Source organism: Engystomops pustulosus, chromosome 2 (genome assembly GCF_040894005.1).
Source record: "Engystomops pustulosus chromosome 2, aEngPut4.maternal, whole genome shotgun sequence".
NCBI classification, from domain to species: Eukaryota; Metazoa; Chordata; class Amphibia; order Anura; family Leptodactylidae; genus Engystomops; species Engystomops pustulosus.
In genome coordinates, this window is record NC_092412.1 from 28,559,588 (window position 1) to 28,579,248 (window position 19,661).

The 19,661-nt window shown below is 43.8% G+C and overlaps 1 protein-coding gene across 3 annotated transcripts in view; it reads right to left on the bottom strand.

Annotated features, from left to right (window-relative positions):
- Positions 1-18,192, bottom strand: part of SLC36A4 (solute carrier family 36 member 4) — a 115,217-nt gene extending 97,025 nt beyond the window's left edge. For 2 of the 3 annotated variants that reach the window (XM_072134111.1, XM_072134112.1), the window contains exons 1-4: positions 17,887-18,050; positions 3,350-3,464; positions 2,014-2,104; positions 1,725-1,813 (exon numbers count right to left, since the gene is read on the bottom strand). In XM_072134111.1, coding sequence (XP_071990212.1) covers positions 1,725-1,813; positions 2,014-2,104; positions 3,350-3,464; positions 17,887-17,929 — 338 coding nt within the window. In that variant the 5' untranslated portion in view covers positions 17,930-18,050. The other variant, XM_072134113.1, reaches the window with a different exon arrangement.
- Between the last annotated feature and the right edge of the window lie 1,469 nt (positions 18,193-19,661).

Here is a 19,661-nt window from a genome sequence, read left to right on the forward strand (position 1 = left end):
GCCTTTATCATCAAAATCACAACAGGAATTTATACTTTACCTTCAGGCTCCATTACAGAAAGATATACTGACATGGTATTGTGCCTGTCCAATCACTACAGCTCGGATTCATTAAGACATGGACCCAAAACGACCTCTAAAAAGGTGCTCAATATATAGATTTGTAAAGAAAATAAAAACTACTTTTATTTAAAAAAAAAAATGGTTTTTGTGTCTTCTTGAAGTGCTAAAATCACCTGCATTGTGCATGTGATGGTGGAGCAAAAACACCGACCTCAATAGTCACGGGTAACTTAACGGCATGTGACTGATGAGGCCTGCTATTGGCTCAGCAGTTGCATGCTCAAAGGCGACCGCTTCTGAGATTCTTCCTTGGAAAAGTTTGATAGGCAAGAATGGTAAACCTGCCATTCTAGAGATTTTCCAGCCAAATTGAGTAGGGAGTAAGAGACTTAAATTTAAAAGTCAGGGATGCACATGGGGTTTAAGTTCGTATACGTGGCAACCCCAAGACAAACTTTAGCCTCGGTTCCCAGGAATCCCAAATTCATACCCCTGTCCCCCTAAAAATCTCTGGGTTTTGCAAAAGGTTACGTACAAGACAGCTTCTGCAGGTTCGTTCCCAAGTTGAATTTGTATGCAAGTCGGAACTGTATATTTTATAATTGTAACCTCAAATAAATATTTTATGGTCTCTGTCGCAATTGTATTTTAAAAATGTTGGGTTGTCATAAGAACCAGGAGTAACAAAGCTTCATTACAGACACCTGTGATAACCGTTACAGCTGATCATTGTAGCCTAAGGCTAAAGTACAGTAAATTACCCACATCAAGAGGTCCGTTTGTAACTAGGGGTTGTCTGTAAGTCGGGTGTTCTTAAGTAGGGGACCAACTTTAAACCCACCCAAAATAAATAAATACTTCATTAAAAGAATTGTCTTTGTACATATCTGGTTCCTTCCCATGGCTGCAATGTAAAAAAGATAAAATTGTCCCCTGCACTGCTCTGCCTTTGTTCCTCATTGACAGGTCTCTTCGTCAGGATGAACTTGTACCAGGGTCTAGGGGCCATCTGCCAATATTCAACTACATTGATGGAACCTTGAAATACAAAAAGGTGTGTCTGTCTCTATGCAAGACTGAAGAGAATTCCTGAGAATGAGGCGAGCTGTGTAGCAGGTGAGAGGCAGTTGTGTTGTGTGACTCGGCTCTGCTACATCATTTACAACTGCCTCAGGAAGGAGAGGATCAGACTGACTCTGGCTGTGTGCTCCTCACCTCTCCCTCAGGAATTCTCTTTGGCCAGATAAGCAGTATCAGCATCAGTCAGGAGGCTAGATAGCTTAACTGTATACCGGAGATACAGAAGACTTCAATAGATACATGTCTTTTTTAGAAGAATGGTGGCTCTAATCCAATGGATAGAGACATCAGTGAAACATGTATAAGGATATATAGAAAGGAAGGCCGGTTCCACACTTGCGAGTATGATGTGATGAACTCGCAACGCATGCTGCTCGGATTGCACGGCCCGAACGCTCCGAACCGGGACTGAACTCAGCATGTCAGTTCAGTCCCAGTTCGAGCGTTCGGGCCACGCGATCCGGGCAGCATGCGTTGCGAGTGTGATGCGAGTTCATCGCATCACACTCGCAAGTGTGGAACGGGCCGTACTGTTTGAGGTGTGTGGGGGTGTAACAGTAAAAGTGGAAACATTAGCTTACCTTTGGCATAAAAAATGGCTGCAGCGAACCAGAACGTTCATACAATGAATGGAGACAATGCCAAAAAATAAGAGGCTCACAGGTCCCAACTGGAGGAGAATAAAAATTTTAATTAACTAGTGTACAGTGCATAAATATGACCATGTCTTGTGTTACATATTACCAAAAGCTAAGGTGCCACATTTAACCTAGTTGTATTACAGTCCCTTCAATTACTCTTAGTAACAGCTGTAGCAGGCTTTTACTCAGAGGAAAGGGCTGTAAAGCAGTTCAGTTCAGCCAAACTTACCAAAATTCCTGCATTTTTCATGGCAAGTGGAAGCCCCAGAAGACCGGTTCCTATGTTCCCCTTCAGGACATGTATGAGCGTCTGAACAAATCTAGAAAATAATCATCAACCAATTAGATGCCTCGCCAATTCATCCCCCTTTCTTATTGCAGCAAAGGGACATATTTAAATAAGCCAAAATTTATCAAGCTTTGATAATGATGGCCACCACTTTGGGAGTGATGGGGCGTAGAGGGGAATGGTTGTGGCAAAGAGGAGTTACTAAAGTCCCTGCCTCAAAATGGCGAAGACTATTCCTGGCACTCCCCTCGGCTTCTCTTCGATGTTTAGCAGTAGCGCTACCCAGCTCCATGTGCTCAGTCAGCGTGCCCAGAGCTGGGTAGCGCTACTACTGAACATACAAGTGGAGCCGCAGGGAGCACTGGATTGTGAGTGCTTATTTTTTATGTTCTGGGGCAGTGTGCTGGCTAACCATATACTGGTTTTTAGTTTTTTACACTTTGGTAATTGGTGCTCCTGCAGGGGTGATGCCTTAGGAGTGCCACGCTTAAGGGACATCTACCACCAGGATGAAAGACTGTATGCAAATGAGGCTGAGGGGCTCCAGACTCCATTACACCTATGGAGCTCATTTGCATACAGTCCTTCATCCTGGTGGTAGATTAATTATGAGGGTTCTGTATACATGCAAAACATTTGGGATACTGTAAATATGTATATAGGGACCAGGAATTGTTCCTGGTGCTGCATTTCTGTATGAAGCTTGGTTCTAGTCCTGTACTTATGCATTGAACTCCATACTGGTGCTGTGTTTATGTACTGAGCTTTGGTCTGGTGAAGTATATATGTAAATCGCTGTAATAATAATTCATGACAGGAACAATATTATAATTTAACACACACTGTACATTTTAATTAAAGAGGGGATGTCTAATATTTTTAATTTGTGGGGGGGGGCGTTGTTTTTTCTAAAAATCTGGGCACATCGTATATATATATTTTAAGAACCTCGTGGGCATGGGTTATTGTGATCCGTCCTGTACAACAAGTTACGTAGAAACTTCCCTGCCATAATACAATTCTACAATAGTCTATACACAGAACACTATACCACCCAACATGCCCCCTCTACAGAACATAACTGGGGCAAAACAAGTCTTGATAGATTTATCTCCAATCCAAAAAATGTGTTTTTTGTGACCATCGCTAACCTGAGCCCACTAGTGGACATGGGCATATTATCCCCCTGTAACACTCTACACCTAAATTAGACCCAAGCCAAGCATAAAACTAATGACATGCCCAAACAAGGAAATTGGAAAGTCACTATACATACGTCAGGCCATCGTCCTCGTCACGTTGGTGGTAACCCCGCTGAGCGGACTGATCTTCATCGGAGTTTCCATCAGAACTTCCTTCATCTCCAATCAGAGGCTTCATTACTTCCATGTCTGCAGGTTGAATCACATGGACAACAATAGTGATTGAGAAGGATAAATAATGGAAATCAGGCAATCCCCTTCCCCGTAGATATGCAAATGTCAGGTATGGATTTCCATATAGAAGGCCACACGCCAGGAGCAGAATTATAGACCAATTGTACGCAGAGGATCGTTCTGAGATTGCCTGACCTAGAGCGAGATTAGAAACTAATGACTTTTTCAGTGGGGGGGGGTCAGGGGGCTTCTCCAGATTTCAGTATGGTTAAACAAATTTAAGTGAACGGATGAGCGCAAAGTACGATTCAGCATTAGGTCAGGGTCCCACTTTGCAGGTTGTCCTCATGAGATATCGCACCGGGTAAATAGACATTAAGGGTCATCTCCTTTCCCAGTCAGGATGAGGTTTTCCCACCAGGAACCAAACTACTAAATTGCCCCATACTAGTAAAGCCGTATTACTCATTACTCTAGATAATATTTCCAGTTATACCGTTTCCCAGCGATCTGTTATTTATTTTAGAGAAATATATGATTTTATACTTATGCAAAAAAAGAGCCTCTTGCTCTACTGGAGGCTTACCGGTGCACTCGTTTTCCTATTTTTTAGAAAAATATCAAGGCTGGTGATATTCCTGTGCTAACCTGTACAACCTAAGAAAACCAATGCAAAAGTACTTAGGCCACACCCACCCATGTTAATTAGAATAAAGCCAAAAAAGTTAAATAATCTCGAAAATAAAGCACTGGGAACCAAGGGTGGCATGTCGGCATTATTTGCCCCACACAATGCTTGTCTTGTAGAGAGATTTGGGGGCGGTTTGGAAACGGCAAGGCAATCAAGATCACCATTTAATTTTACAACGGGGTAAAGAGTCCCATTGCCATCAAAAGATGTTCAACGCCTACAAGGCCGCAACGATGCCATCGCCTGTGGCAGCTAAGATAGCAAGTGTTGAGCATCAGAATTTGGATATCTGTGCTGTAAACTGATCATGTGTATTTCACGACTTTACTTTGTACCCATCTCGAGGATAACATTTTTATCTGTGAAATCAAGAGCAAAAATATAATAAAAATACGAACAGCGAGCATGAAGCTCAAGGAACGACCTCGGACGCTCGTTTCACCAAAAATGGTTCTCGGCTCGAGACATCTCGCTGCAAAGAGACTTGCAGAACAGAAGACCTTCTCTACGGGTCGAAGTTTCTTGTTAAGCTGATAAATATTTTCTGCTTTTTACGCGCTTCCTTGAAGATAGATCCACAGATCTCACATCGGCCTTTGATACTGGACACCTAAAAGAAAATCGCGTCTCGAGCTCAGTCGTCAGTACGGAATCAGATAACGTCCTCCAGTACATGCCCAGCACACAACATCGGAGAAGTGTATCATTCTCTACCACCATGTCTGATGGGAGATCTAGTCCAAAGGCTTTTAATGGCAATGGATGGGAAAGCTCGAGTATGACCTGTGGGCACGGGACAACTGCAACCAACACCAATCAGTTGACTCTGGTGCTGGAACACTATGTGGCAAGGGTGTGGTACCCCACAAATCACGTATGGTGGTCTATTCTGAGAAAGGGGGAACTTGGGAAACTCGACAAGGGACATGACACTGCATTGGATTCATCCAAAGGATCTCCATTATAAATAAAGGTCTGGAAATTCTAGAGTAATTAGAAGTCCCAAATATGGAGCTTCTCTAAGAGGTCAGAACCCAAAAGTTCCCAATTTAAAGGAAAAAAATAAAAATAGAGTGGTGGAGAAGGAATGGCAACCAATCTCTGGTGTAAACCTCCTCTTATAGTTCAAAAAGAGAGATTCATTCTCCTTATGGAGCCTTTGCTGGTCACCTTTACAGGCATATTAGTCCTGGCGTAGAAACACTTAAATAAACACAATTTCTACAAGAAACTGTTATAATTCTTGTGACTTGCAATTTCTACACCGCGGGGGCATGGAATGGGCGTGAAAGGGGTGCGGCCGCTGTGGGGCGTTCCTGCCCACTCTCTAAAGCCAGCGAATAATCACTGGTGATTCAACTTCAAAAATCATGCTAATCAACCTCTGGCTTCACAGGTCGCTACACTGTGCAAGAGCTAGTCTCCCCAATTACGTTTTCCCCCTCCCTCGGCCTGATGTAATCTCACACAGTGGGTGGGCGATAAGCAGGGCCGGTTCTAGACAAAGTGGGGCCCTGGGCAAAACTAAAAGTGGGGCCCCAAAATATAACTATTTTATGACCAGTCACAGTCAGTAAGAAGCTCCCTTTAGTATGGTAAAACAAACTGTAATTTTGAAGAATTTTATAGGATCGATCATATTGAGATTGATGGGCAGCACAGTGGCTCAGTGGTTAGCACTACAGCCTTGCAGCGCTGGTCAACATCTGCAAAGAGTTTGTATGTTCTCTCTGTGTCTGCGTGGGTTTCCTCTGGGTCCTCCAGGTTTTCTCCCACACGCCAAAAAATTACTGGTAGGTTGATTAGACTGCGAGGCCCATTGGGGAGAAGGACTGATATTTTCTGAAAGCAGACACTTGCCCCATTTGCAAAATTGCATCAAAGATTTTATAGACATAGGCGCATTCATGCAATTTTGAATCAAACTGAAACATTTTCTAAAAAATATTTAAAAAATTTACTTTGATGGCTAAAAATTTGTTCCAAACAGAAAATATTTACTTTCACATCTCCTAAATGTAATAGATGGACATGTGTAGAGTTCACAAATGTCCCATATTGATATGGTTACATAAATAAATCCACATAATATCACTAAAACTGTAATAACTAGATATCTGCTTTTCAGCTACAAATTTTAAGTCAGTCACAACCTGCAAAATATAGCAATAAAACAGAATAAAAAGTAAAACCGCCATAAAACCTATAGAATTATAAACCTATATAATTATATAAACCTATAAAGCAGACAACCAGACGATGCATTTGGCAATTAACATTCAAATATGTAAAATCAAGAATAGTTATATAAAGAAAATATAATTTCCTAAAACAGTAAGGCTACATTCACACTGCCGTTGCCCGCCCGTACCGTACCGTAGCGGGCAACGGCAGTGCACGGGAAGAGGAGGAGGAGGTGAGCGCAGCTCACACCCGCCCCCTTCCATAGGAAGTTATGGCGCATGGCGCCGTACTATGGACGTGTGCTGCACCATACCGCTCCCGTAGGGCGCTGTGCGCCCATTGCCGTGTATGAGGGACGTATATCGGCCGTATATACGTCCCCCATACATCAGTGTGAATGTAGCCTAAGACGTGAGGAAATCATACAGGCCCCACATGTGTATATTCACCAAAATATGCAGCAAAGGGAACTGCAGAAAATTGCACTGAGCGTCACACAGATCTATCATTGTATGTTCCCCTACATAATGGAAACACAAATAAATAACTATATATCCATAAACCAGGCTAATGAGATAACAAAAGTCACTATTAGATGTGCGCCATTGTATTATCCGCACAATAACAGAACCCTCCGCGGATCATAAGAATGAGAGTGAGAACGTCATAACATAGGTGTAAATAATGGAGGATGGTGGGAAATAAAAACTTTATTCCAGAACATGTGAGTGTTGTTGGTGTTACATTTAACTTTATGGACATGTTCCGGTCGCGGTGTAGTCACATTAGGAGAAGAGGATCAAATGTTCATTGTATCAGTCAATTTTCCCAACAAAAAAACGATCACAAAATAAAAGGCAATAAGAGAGAAAGTGTGTTATTAGATAGTTCTGCATAGAGAAGGGTTAAAAACTTGAATATTAGTTGATATTATCCCTTCTCAAAATGTAGTAACATATAAAGTGATTATTTCCATTGTCTGTGAGGAGCAGCAGCTCCTGTGTGCAGTGATTTCTCCCTATAGCCTAATGGCTAAGAATCTGGAGGGGGTTACACTTCAGGGGGCTGTATCTCTGGCTCTGTGACACATAGAACCTCACTTCTTTATTGCTATGAAAGAAGAGAGTCTCCTCTTTTATATGAATCTAAATTTGTGTTTCTAAGTGTCAGGAAAATGGAGATATTAACTGTTAAACTGCCATTGGAGTGATTTTTATATATAAAAATGGCACCTGATATTCTCACTTTAAACCTGAATATCTCTGGATCCATGGCACCTAGAAACAAAATTCAAGATTCATTTGAAAGAAGAGATTCTCCCCTTTCCCCTTTCAGGGGGCCCTGGGCAATTGCCCCCTTTGCCTACCCATAGCGTCGGCCCTGGCAATAAGTGGTCCTGCACAACGTAATAACCTGTGAAACTCACACAAGGATGATACACCGAATCATAAAGTTATTAGTACACACAAACCAATCCTATCGTTTTCCAGTACGGCTTCAAAGTTCAATTATAACTTTTATAAAGTTTTGTAACGTTTTCCCTTTCTGCTGTAACGGTACTGAAATTTTTAGCTTTTCATCCGACCTGTGAGATAAAAACAAGAAAAAGAAAAGGAAAAAAAAAAAGCCTGAGGGCCTCGGTCAAAAGTACAAGCTGTCCAAGCTTCTCTGTTAACGGGAACACAGTGGGAGCGGCGGTCCATCCAGAACAGTCAGATCATCGATCACACGGCCGTACACTGTTAATATCAAAAGACCTACATGTGGGACCAAAAAATGTGGATATTAAAAAACTTACAAAAAAAAAAAAACACCTAAATTCAGATGATGTACCACCATTTATAGTTGTAGGTGCTTGTACATGGTGCCTTGTTCGCAAAATGCGAGGGGTGGGACACTATAGCTTCCAAAAAATTACTCTGAAGTCCAAAAATTAGATATCACTTACCAATAATTCGGTTTGCATTAGTCTAATACAACGGCCCACCTGAACTATAGCCCCTCTCAGGGGACGTGTTCGAAATTAGGAAATATACTTACTGGGTCCCACTCTCAATAATAAATGGGGCAACAGGTTGAGTATCCTGCTGCTCCATTCAATGTCTAAGGGAGGGCCACGAATTGCTGAGCAAAGCACCCAAATGGACGATACATGGGAGAACTAGAGATAACGGGTGCTGAGCTTGGCAATTTTCAATACTTCTATAGATATTGAATGGAGCTGGACCTGCCGCTCTATTAAGGGACCCCATTTTGTCATCGATGGGGGCCTAATGGTCTCGGCCAATAAACGACACCAGTCTTTGGCTACGGGTTCACCTCACCATCAAACGTGACATCATGCATTTTTAAGCCCACTACTTCAACATTCTCTCCATTTCCCCCACAGTCATTGTTCTCTTTGGCGCATCTCGCTTTGTTGTCCACTACTTCTTCTCCTCTATGTTTATCATGTTTCTAGATGTCTCCTGATCTCTAAAATACAAGCAGCTTCCACAAGATGTAGGGATGAGCTCCCAAATTTGATGTAAGCCACGCCCCCGGTGTAGCCATAAGCTCCACCCTAGGGGCAAATACTTATATGCAAGTCATAGACTATGAAAGGGTTAACGCTAAAAGTGTCAAAAAAACATTCTATTATTCTATACTTTCCTTCCAACCATCATGGTCCTCAGGAAAATCACTTGCAATGATTCATCCCCCAGAAGTAAATTTCGCTGAATTCCAGCATCAGCGGATTATAATAGTTAGGTCTCGTTTCCTCATCTCCCCATTCCAGTTGTCAGTCAATTCTCAAAATTAATATTCTGTCGGCTTAAAGTTCTTCAAGCAGAGATGTTTTTCTGTCATCAACGTCCGGAAATCATGTAAGATTTACCACGCATTCCCAATCCCCTCAGCGAAGATCATATTAAAATTAAAGGGCATGTCCAGCTTTGAACACCATTTTAAAATTTTAGATGGGAGTTCGTCTACATAAAAAGTTGTACTGATTCTGAGATGTAGCCCATGTTATACTGTACTTCAGAGCTGCGTTCACTAATCTGCTGGTTAGCATTCAAAACAAAGTAAAGCATCGAATGTGAGGCCTCATACACACCACTGTATTTGAGGGACGTGAGCTAGCCACACAAATTGCAGTTAATTCACTGCCCCCATTGAAGGTCCTATTCCCAGATTCACGACTCACCGGGCATTTTTAATGTCATCTGTGGGGAAAGTGCCACAAAAAAAAAAAAAAAACAGCACATGGGGGATGAAGATAAATCCTCCGTCATAAGTAACAGGACCCACAGCGATACACCAGCTTACATGTGGAGCAGACACATATACAGCATTAGAGTAGACATATAGACAGGGCCGGATTAAGGGTGGTGCAGGCCCCTGGGCGCAAACTGGTGGGGGCCCTTCCAACAATGTTTTTGGAGATATATAGCCTACCAGCCCCCCTGTGGTATAAAGCCACCAGCCCCCCTGTGGTATAAAGCCACCAGCCCCCCTGTGGTATAAAGCCACCAGCCCCCCTGTGGTATAAAGCCACCAGCCCCCCTGTGGTATAAAGCCACCAGCCCCCCTGTGGTATAAAGCCACCAGCACCCTGTAGTATAAAGCCACCAGCCCCCTGTAGTATAAAGCCACCAGCCCCCCTGTAGTATAAAGCCACCAGCCCCCTGTAGACTTTAGCCGCTAGTCCCCTGTAGAAAATGGCGATCTCGGCGATCTCCCTCAGTCTCACTGACACAGCTAGACCTGTATGTGCATTGCGGGCGGCCACGGGCAGCTGCGCATTGTACACAAAGACAGTCAGCGAGTCAGCTGAGCTGAGTCGCTGACTGTCGGAAACTGGTGGGGGCCCCTTATAAAGTGAAAGTGGTGGGGGCCCCGGGGCTCGAGCCCCATGAGCCCCTCCTTTAATCCGGCCCTGCATATAGACACATTCACAGTTTTAGTTGTGGGGTGGTAAAATTTCAACTTAATACCCCTTCAAGGCCAATCAGCATGCCGCAGTCTCACCCCAAGAAGGAGCTCTTCTGGTATCGAGTTTCGTCTAATCCGCCTTCGCGATGTACACGCAGGACTGTAGGACTGCAGGACTGTAGGCACAAGGCAACAGGTAAGGGTGGCGACGCATGTGGCGTTTTTAGTTTTCAGATCGTAAAAAACGCATGCGTTAAAAAATGCATGCGTTTTTGACAGGTTTGACCAATTATCTTAATTGAAATTGGTCAAAAACGCATGCGGTTTCTACAATCTGAAAACGCGCCAAACTAAAAACGGCATGTGTGTCACCACCCTAAGCGCTGTGTAAGTAGCCACTAGAGAGTGGATGCTTAGTCCCACGCTAGGAGTAATGGCCTGGCTCTCCCCCAGCTTTTGCTTGTAGCCGCAGGAGGGGAGAGTCAGAGTGAGACAGGCGGTTTCCTGAGCTCAAGGTAAAGAGTAATTCCCGATCGCGAGCAACAAAACTATGGAGGGGATTATCCTGTACACGTTTCCCCTCCCCACAGGAAGGACGGAGTCACACCCATGACCCTAGGTCGGGACAGGAATACACCGGTGAGGCTGCAGAGGAGGGGGCCTTTAAACATTTTGAAACTCCCTGTCCCTGCCAAAAGGTTAAGGTGCAACGTCATTACCTCTAATTGGGAAATTTTTTCAATCGGCCAATCCAGCACCTGTACAGTAATACCAAGAATAACCTAGACCTCTCCAATGTACAAACGGAGTATCAAAAAAAAAAAAAAAAAAAAAGACAGATGAGAGGGGACACTAGTGGCATATAAGTTTAGTAAAAAAAAATAATAATAATAATATATAATAATAAATTATATATATTTTACTTAATAGAGTTTAAAAATGAATTAAAAGAGGAAAAAATCTAATCCATCAAAATTAAATTATATATCAAATCTCACCTAAAGTGATAATAAGACAGGTGAAAAGTGATCCCTACAGAACAGGAAGTTCAGCCTAGATTATTCTAGTAAAACAGTAAAGTTACATGAAATTCCCAAACAAATTATAACACCGAAAAATGTAAACGAATTCAATGAAACTTTCTCTGAAAGAGATTCCACTGTGGTGAACATCTTAGCCCATGTATATATCAGAGACGCCACAATGCAGGATGCATAATGTGGTCTACATTTTATGAACACCCTGGGCGGCGGGCTCAGTAACGACACGAGGAGAACGCTACTGATAATTGCTCATTAACGCTCATAGAAAAACTCCTGAGCCAAAGCACATCAGAGAGATAATACTAGTATGGATGAAAAATGATAAGTAATTAGAATATATATTAATAGAAGGGAACACACACATGGCAAAGCCAGGAAAAAAAAAAAACAAACTCACATGGGCATAATTAATATGAGCTCAAAGGACATTTCATCATCAGATATATATACACGACAATAAAAAGTTAATGAGCCACCTTAAAGAAGTTATCCAGAGAAATTTCACTACTTTGGGTCACCTACTGAGAGGAGGTCATCGTTACACAATGTGACCAAGTGCTGGATTCCAGCTTTTGTACCAAGTAGATCCAGACCCTCAGTCACTGCACAGTGTCCCAAACTGCTGTGACTGAGGGGCTGAATCTCTACAGTACATTAGCTTGAATCCAACCCCCCCATTATATGATTGTCTTGAGCCAATGCCGGTTTTCAATGTGTCCAATTCACGAAGTGCCCCTATTTTACATGATACATGTTAGTCCGTTTTCTGTAAATTGGAATGGTTGCTGCCTCTACGGCAGTTGAGCACTGGAGTAGTTTTAGCTGTCAGCAGGGTCTTCTACAGATCCAATAAATTTACAAAATACTGTAATACTGTAGTGTTGCAACATACTGTATAAGTGATCAGATTCCCTAAAGTATCGAAATACAGTAAAAAGGTTCCAAAAAAGTTCTATTCCCGGCGGTGAACTCCATAACTGTAAATAGTGTCCAAATGACTGAAATGCCACTTTTTTTGTCCTTCTGCAAACACAAAATGTCGTTAAGTCCCTAAAACGGTAGCAATAAAACATCATGTCCCAAAACACACACACCTCACACAGCTCCATACGCCAAAGTATCAAAAAGTTATTAGTATCAGAATATGCCAGAATGAAAAATATATATATACAGGCAGTCCCCGGATTACGTACAAGATAGGGTCTGGAGGTTTGTACTTAAGGTGAATTTGTATGTAAGTCGGAACTGTATATTTTATAATTGTAGATCCAGACGAAAAAATTTTGGCCCCAGTGACAATTGGAGTTTAAAAATTTTTTGCTGTAATGGGACCAAGGATTATCAATAAAGCTTCATTACAGACACTTTACAGCTGATTATTGCAATCTGGGACTATAGCAAAGCATTCAGAAAGGTTCACCAGAGGTCAGAGGGGTCTGTCTGTAACTATGGGTTGTCTGTAAGTCGGGTGTCCTAAAGTAGGGGACCGCCTGTATTTTATTTTTTTTTTAAAAAGGTTTTAATTTTTTTAAATTACTATTAAAACTTTTAGAAGTTTGCTATCCCCGTAATCGCACCAACCCAAAGAATAAAAGGGGAGGTGTCATTTGGAGTGCACAGAGAAAACAGAGCCCACAAGAATATGGCGCAGAAGCATTTTTTTTTTATCAAGTTAAAAAATTAAAAACTGTCACTGTAAATGGAAAAATAAAAGTTAGGTATTTTTAAAGAAGGGGAGCCAAAAAAAAAAAAAAAAAGGAATCGTAAAAAAAACAATAAAGGGCTTCTGAGGTTTGGTGGCAACGAGGGTCTTTAAAAATCTATGTCAACTTGGCGAACACTTCGGACCATATGGCATATGTGCCATAACTGTGCCCAAAATAAATGCCCCCACAAAGAGTTGGTGTCTCTTTAAAATGTGTCCATCAGTTCATAAAAAACTTTAAATATGCAATAAATTAAGTGGATCACTAAAATTGCAGTTGTACAGGCGGTCCCCTACTTAAGAACACCCAGCTTACAGACAACCCCTAGTTACAAACGGACCCCCGGATGTACTGTACATTAGCCTTAGGCTACAATAAAACAGCTATAACAGTTATCACAGGTGTCTGCAATTAAGCTTTATTGTTAGTCCTGGTTCCTAACAATCTAACATTTTTAAAATCCCCCCAAAAATTTGTCTGGATTTACAATTATAAAATATACAGTTCCGACTTACATACAAATTCAACTTAAAGAGGACCTGTCACTCAGAAATTTGGCACTAGGAGCTGATTACTAAAGTAAGCAGCTCCTAGTGCTTGATCAAACGCCGCAGTGTTAGGCTATATTCACACTGCCGTTGCCCGCCCGTACCGTACCGTACCGTAGCGGGCAACGGCAGTGTACGGGGAGAGGAGGAGGAGGTGAGCGCAGCTCACCCCCGCCCCTCTCCATAGCAACCTATGGCGCATGGCGCCGTATTACGGGAAAAGATAGGACAGGTCCTATCTTTTTCCTGGGTACGGAACGGTACGGTGCCGCACGTGTGCTGCACCGTACCGCTCCCGTAGGGTGCCGTGCGCCCATAGAAGTGTATGGGGGACATATATCGGCCGTATATACGGCGGCCGTATATACGTCCCCCAAACGTTCGTGTAAATATAGCCTTAGAGTGATAGCGTTTCTGGAAACCTCCGGTAGCGCTATCTAACACTGCGGCAGGGTATAGTGTAATTGTCGGACAGCTCGCAAAGCTGTCCGACGTATTCATGAGGGGGCAGGGTTGAGGCGTGACTAGGGGCGGTGACTGCCGCCTAGCGCGCGGCAGTCAATGCCGGCCTATGGAGCGAGTGGGGCCGTCCGGGGAAGAGGCAGCGCAAGCTGTCCGATGATTACACTGTACCCCGCCGCAGTGTTTGTATTCATGAGGGGGCGGTCCGAGGCGCTGCCTCTTCCCCGGACCGCCCCGCTCGCTCCATAGGCCGGCATTGACTGCCGCGTGCTAGGCGGCAGTCACCGCCCCTAGTCACGCCCCAGCCCCGCCCCCTCATGAATACGTCGGACAGCTTTGCGAGCTGTCCGATAATTACACTATACCCTGCCGCAGTGTTAGATAGCGCTACTGGAGGTTTCCGGTAACGCTATCACTCTAACACTGCGGCGTTTGATCAAGCACTAGGGGCTGCTTACTCTAGTAAGCAGCTCCTAGTGCCGATAAATGGGGTGACAGGTCCTCTTTAAACAAACGCTGCAGTGTTAGAAGGATAGCGTTACCGGAAACCTCCAATAATGCTATATAACACTGCGGTGGAGTACAATGTAAATGCCGAACCAGTCTCAAAGCGGTCCCATGTATTCATGAGGGGGCAGGATTGTGGATGGGTTTAGGGCCTATGGAGTGAGCGGGGCGGTCCGGGGAAGAGAGACCACTTTGAGAGCGGTCCAGCGTTTACATTGTACTCCGCCGCAGTGTTAGATAGCGTTATCGGAGGTTTCTGATAACGCTATCTTTCTAACACTGCGGATTTTGTTTTAGCACTAGGAGCCGCTTACTCTGCCTGTATATCAACATTTTTCCAATTATACTTACACTTTACATTTATTTAAATTTTACCCCAATTTACATAAGATTGGATGTTCATTTGTTTTTTTAAGATATTTCCTTTTATTACCATTAATTGTATTTTAGTCGCTTTTCATTTCATATTTCATTTTTTTAAATGTATTTCTCATTAAATATTTGAAAATGTTTTCATCGGATTTCTTCCCGATTACATTAGCATCATATTTGTGCCCCCCCCCCTCCCCCGTCACCTATTTCCACAGCGAGCTCCATTCATTCCATCTTCAGAGGCTGTAAACATCTGTGCGTCTATTCCCAGCCCCGTACACCACACGGTGTCATTACATCAAGCTGATTTTTTATGTATTTTTTTAACTTTCTCATTAAAACACAGAAATGCTGAATTAGAAGTAAAAATAACAGGGGGAAAAAAAAAAGGACGGAGTTTCATTAGGGAGACTTCATGCAAAACTCATTTCAGGTTCAGTAAAAGTTTGCAGACTAAAGAGTTCAAAAAGAAAAGCGCTCGCCGCTTCTCAGAAGTACAAGGTAAATTAGCACAAACAAAAAGTTTACAGCGGACCCCCAACAACTCCACCTCTCTGCATCCTTTAACGCCTTAAACTTTTCACCATTAAACCTAATGACCGATTCCCACACAAGTTTTCAGACTGCACAATATTTTTGGATAAAAACCCAAAGCTCAGATCTAGCTTAAAATCACTTAAAAAAAATGCGAAAAAAAAAACTGCGGATTGCGCCTCCCTCCCCTCACGGAATGCATAATTAACAGACGAAGAAGCCCGGAAGGCTCTGGTGATGACCCCCACACCCCCACACACACACAAACACCCCCTCAGGATAATTTGTAGAATTTTAAAAGCTTTTTTTTGGCAAAACACAAGAGTATTAAAAAAAAAAAAAAAAAAAAAAAGGAATATGGAATCCGGATCAGGGGTGGGGGAACCAGCAAATTAGTGTGTTTGTTTTGTATTACTTGATCCCGGTGGTAGATTTCTTTGAAGGCGCATTCACACGATGCGTCGCGTTTTTTGATGCGTTTTTGACGCATTCAAAAGACTTCAGCCATGATCACATCCTAAGGTTACATTGCGTTTTAGCAGATGCAGTGGAAACGCAATGTAACCTTAGCATGTGATCAAGGCTGAAGCCTTTGGAATGCGTTAAAAAACGCAGCGCAGCGCATCGTGTGAATGCGCCCATACCTTACCACTTGTAACGTTGTAACATTCCCGTAAGGTTCTAGGTAAACAATGAAAATGAGCAGGGACGCAACTTGAAGGGGTGCAGAGGGTGCGGTTGCAACTGGGCCCAAGAGGCTTAGGGGGCCCATAAGGTGTCAATTTCCCATATGAGGAGATTAGTATTATAAACCATAGATTATAGTCGGGGCCTGGTACAGAATTTGCTCTGGGGCCCGTCAACTTCAAGTTACGCCACTGAAAATGAGTCATTCTCCTCCGTCCCGGTCTTGCACCATGTATTATTCAAAGAATTTGCTTTGACTGGAGCATTCCTTTACATTTTACCGGAAGCAGAGAGTCATGTGACCACACGTTCATGTGCAAGACCCTAAATACTGTCTACAGGCCTCCAACATCATAACCATTCCCATGTCAGTGGTTGGATGTTGGGCCCCTCCAGCCACTGAGGACGCTTTATTCTTCAGGATTACGCTGACCACATTGCCTGTTGGATGCCGGGCCTGTTCCGGTCCAGAACTATAAGCTGCACTCAGACATTGATTCTATATACCTTGTATACAGGACATCTATAAGGGGAACCTCAATTACGCTAAGGTTTTCATATGTTGCACTTGAATTTTGGGCTCTCTTTTTCTCCTCCACGATTGCCTACCGTCTTCAATGGTCAATGAACACCAAAATGTTGACGTCTGCATAAGTCCAATTCAGTCTCTACATACTCAGAACCTGCAATACTCAGGTATTACTGTCTCTGGCACTAGAGCCTATAGTGGTCATGCTGGGGAACTGCACTCAGCTTCAAAGAGGAGGCGGAGATGCTGGCTGAAACGTTATGAAGTAGATAGAGTGTTCCGATTCTGGTTCCGAATGCCGGACTTCACCAATCTGACCCTCCGTATATGAACAACTCATTGCTGTCACATATCTGACAGGTCAACATGTCTGATGTTCTAACTGTAAAGAAGTAACATTTATTCCTATATTTTTTTTTACTTTCTCTATGTACCAAACAGATTTACCAGCTTGCTGACCCCTCCAGCTGGTTGCAGGCAGTGCCACCGCTAGGAAGTCTGCCCTCCCCAAAGTTTGCAGATATTGCAAAGTTGGGAAGCTGGGGTGGAAGTTTGCAAACAAAATCTGCAAACTTTGGGGGGGGGGGGGGGGGGGGCAGACTTCCTAGTGGCGGCACTGCCTGCAACCAGCAGGAGGCGTCAGCAAGCTGGTAAATCAGAATGATAATCCGGCCCTGTGTACACAGCAAGTTCCCTGCACCTGTGGAGGAGGGTTTTCTGTGACTTGGGGCCCCTTCTCCTCCTCAGGACCCCTGAACACAGTCGCACTAAACCCCCCCTGATGGCTGCTCTCCTATGAACTATCCAGTGGCAGCACTCCTACTTGTAAGTGGCCCGAATCTGGTATTGCAACTCTGTCCAATTTTTTTTATATGGACTGAGCAAAAGAGATGCATTACCGGGCTCAGCCACTAGCTAATGGAGTGTTGTGTCCTGTAAACGTTGAAGAGGGGATGATGCTGGCGCCAAAAATTGGAAGTGCTGCAGGGATGCAGATGGACACTGGGGACACTGTGGGGGAATGTTTGGGTTTATATAAAAATAAAATGATTACATTTTTTTTACTCCTTTTATGGAAAAAAATATAACTTTGTATGGGGGGCAGTGAGTCGAGTCGGGTGAAGGGGGAGGTGCAGCAGCTGTCAGGGGGAGCAGTGACAGTGCCTGTTGATAACACTGTAGTACGCCGGCTCACTGTCTTGTAGGTACAGGAGACCGCAGGCTCAGTGACAGCGCCCCCTGCCGGTGTCTCCTACCTATGTCCTCCCCCCGCTGCAGCAGCTCGGTGTCTGTCTTCATTTTTCCGGCTCCGGAAATTCCGCCACATCCTCCTCTTCTCGCCCCGAGCCTTGTAGACTACACCGCGCAGCCGCAGAGTCTACACCACGCCCACCTCCACGTGTGTTCTCACAACAACCACGCCCACTCGCCTCTTACCTGTCCGCATAACAGAACGCGGTACGTGGCTCCGCCCACTTATGACGTCACTATCGCTCTCCACATTCTCCACATACACCCACGTGTTGTCTTTCTGTGAGCAGAACGGTCCTGCGTTGGTGACGTCACCGGGTCATGTGATCAAGACCGCTGCTCAAGCTGCTCAAGGTGTCAGGGAGCTGCAAGCCCAGACATCACCATGGTAACAGGCTCTGCACATTGTAAACCTGATATCAATGACAATAAAAGATGTGAAACCTGAAATCTACCACAATATATACATTTTCAAGAAAAACAAAATCTCAGGCATGTTGCCCTGCGTGAAATATATGGAAGTAAATCATATATCCCTGGTTTCAAATATTTGTGTTGCTTTTGATAGGTCAAATGGCTGATAACTGATAACAAACACATCCCACCCCTAATCTCAACACACAGTGTGCCCAGAGTATAATGCCCCCCAAAATGGCTCCACTCTGTCTGTGCCCCCCCCCCCCCCCCTAGAAACTGTATAATGCTCCTTGTAGACCCCCCAAATGTGACTCGCCAACCTATATGGTCCCCACTTGCAATATACCCCATTTATCCTTCAGGAAATACCTCTCACCACCCAATAAAGGACAATTGGTTCCAAAAATCTGAGACTGTTTCCGAATTATGGGTCTATATTGGCAAATACAACCAGGTGTAACACCCCTGCCAACGCTGAGTGTTACGAAATAAAACTCAGATGTTACAGGGGTTTTCCCGGGAAACAAGTTAGAACGTGAGGGTCTCAGTGATGCTCCGGTCATCTCTGGAAGCAACGAGGGGTCCAAGTAGGGTACATCGGAGCCCCTTTTTCGTGATCTGAGGGGTCCCACCACTCTGACCCCCGTTGCCATGTTCTGGAGGAATGGGACTGTTTATGGTTGACATCCCCAGTCTCCCCGTGATCCCTGCTTAAAGCTGCTAACATCAAGGGCACCCAGTTTACCATTAAGCCAGGGATCTCTACACCTACATCGGGAGTGCCCCAGGGAGAACTATCATCCCTCTGAACTATCATTGCTAACACATGTGGTCGGTGCTTGCACCAATCACGGGTATTAACCTGTTGATTGCCGCCGGCAAAGTTGCAGGCAGCACTGGAAGCATGGCGGCGAACGTCATCGGGGGGGGGCGGCGGTCGGTTGCCATGGTAACCTTCGTGAGACCCAAGGCTGAATGGCTTCTGAGGATTCTTTACAATGAGCCAGTGGCTCATTGTAATGAATACTGTGCAAAAATGCCATATACTGCAATACAGAAGTATTGCAGTATATGGTAGGAACAATCGGACCATCTAGGGTTACTGTACCCTACAGGGTCTAAGAAACAGTGAAAAAAAAAAAAGTTTAAAAATGTAAAAAAATTAATAAAATATTAAAAGTTCACCCCCCTTTCCCTAGAACTGATATAAAATATAATAAACATTAAAAATTACAAACACATTAGGTATCGCCGCTTCCCAAAATGCCCGATCTATCAAAATATAAAAACGGTTCCGGCCGGCGGTGAACTCCAGAACAGCAAATGGCGCCCAAATGTCTGTAACGTGATTTTTACACCTTTT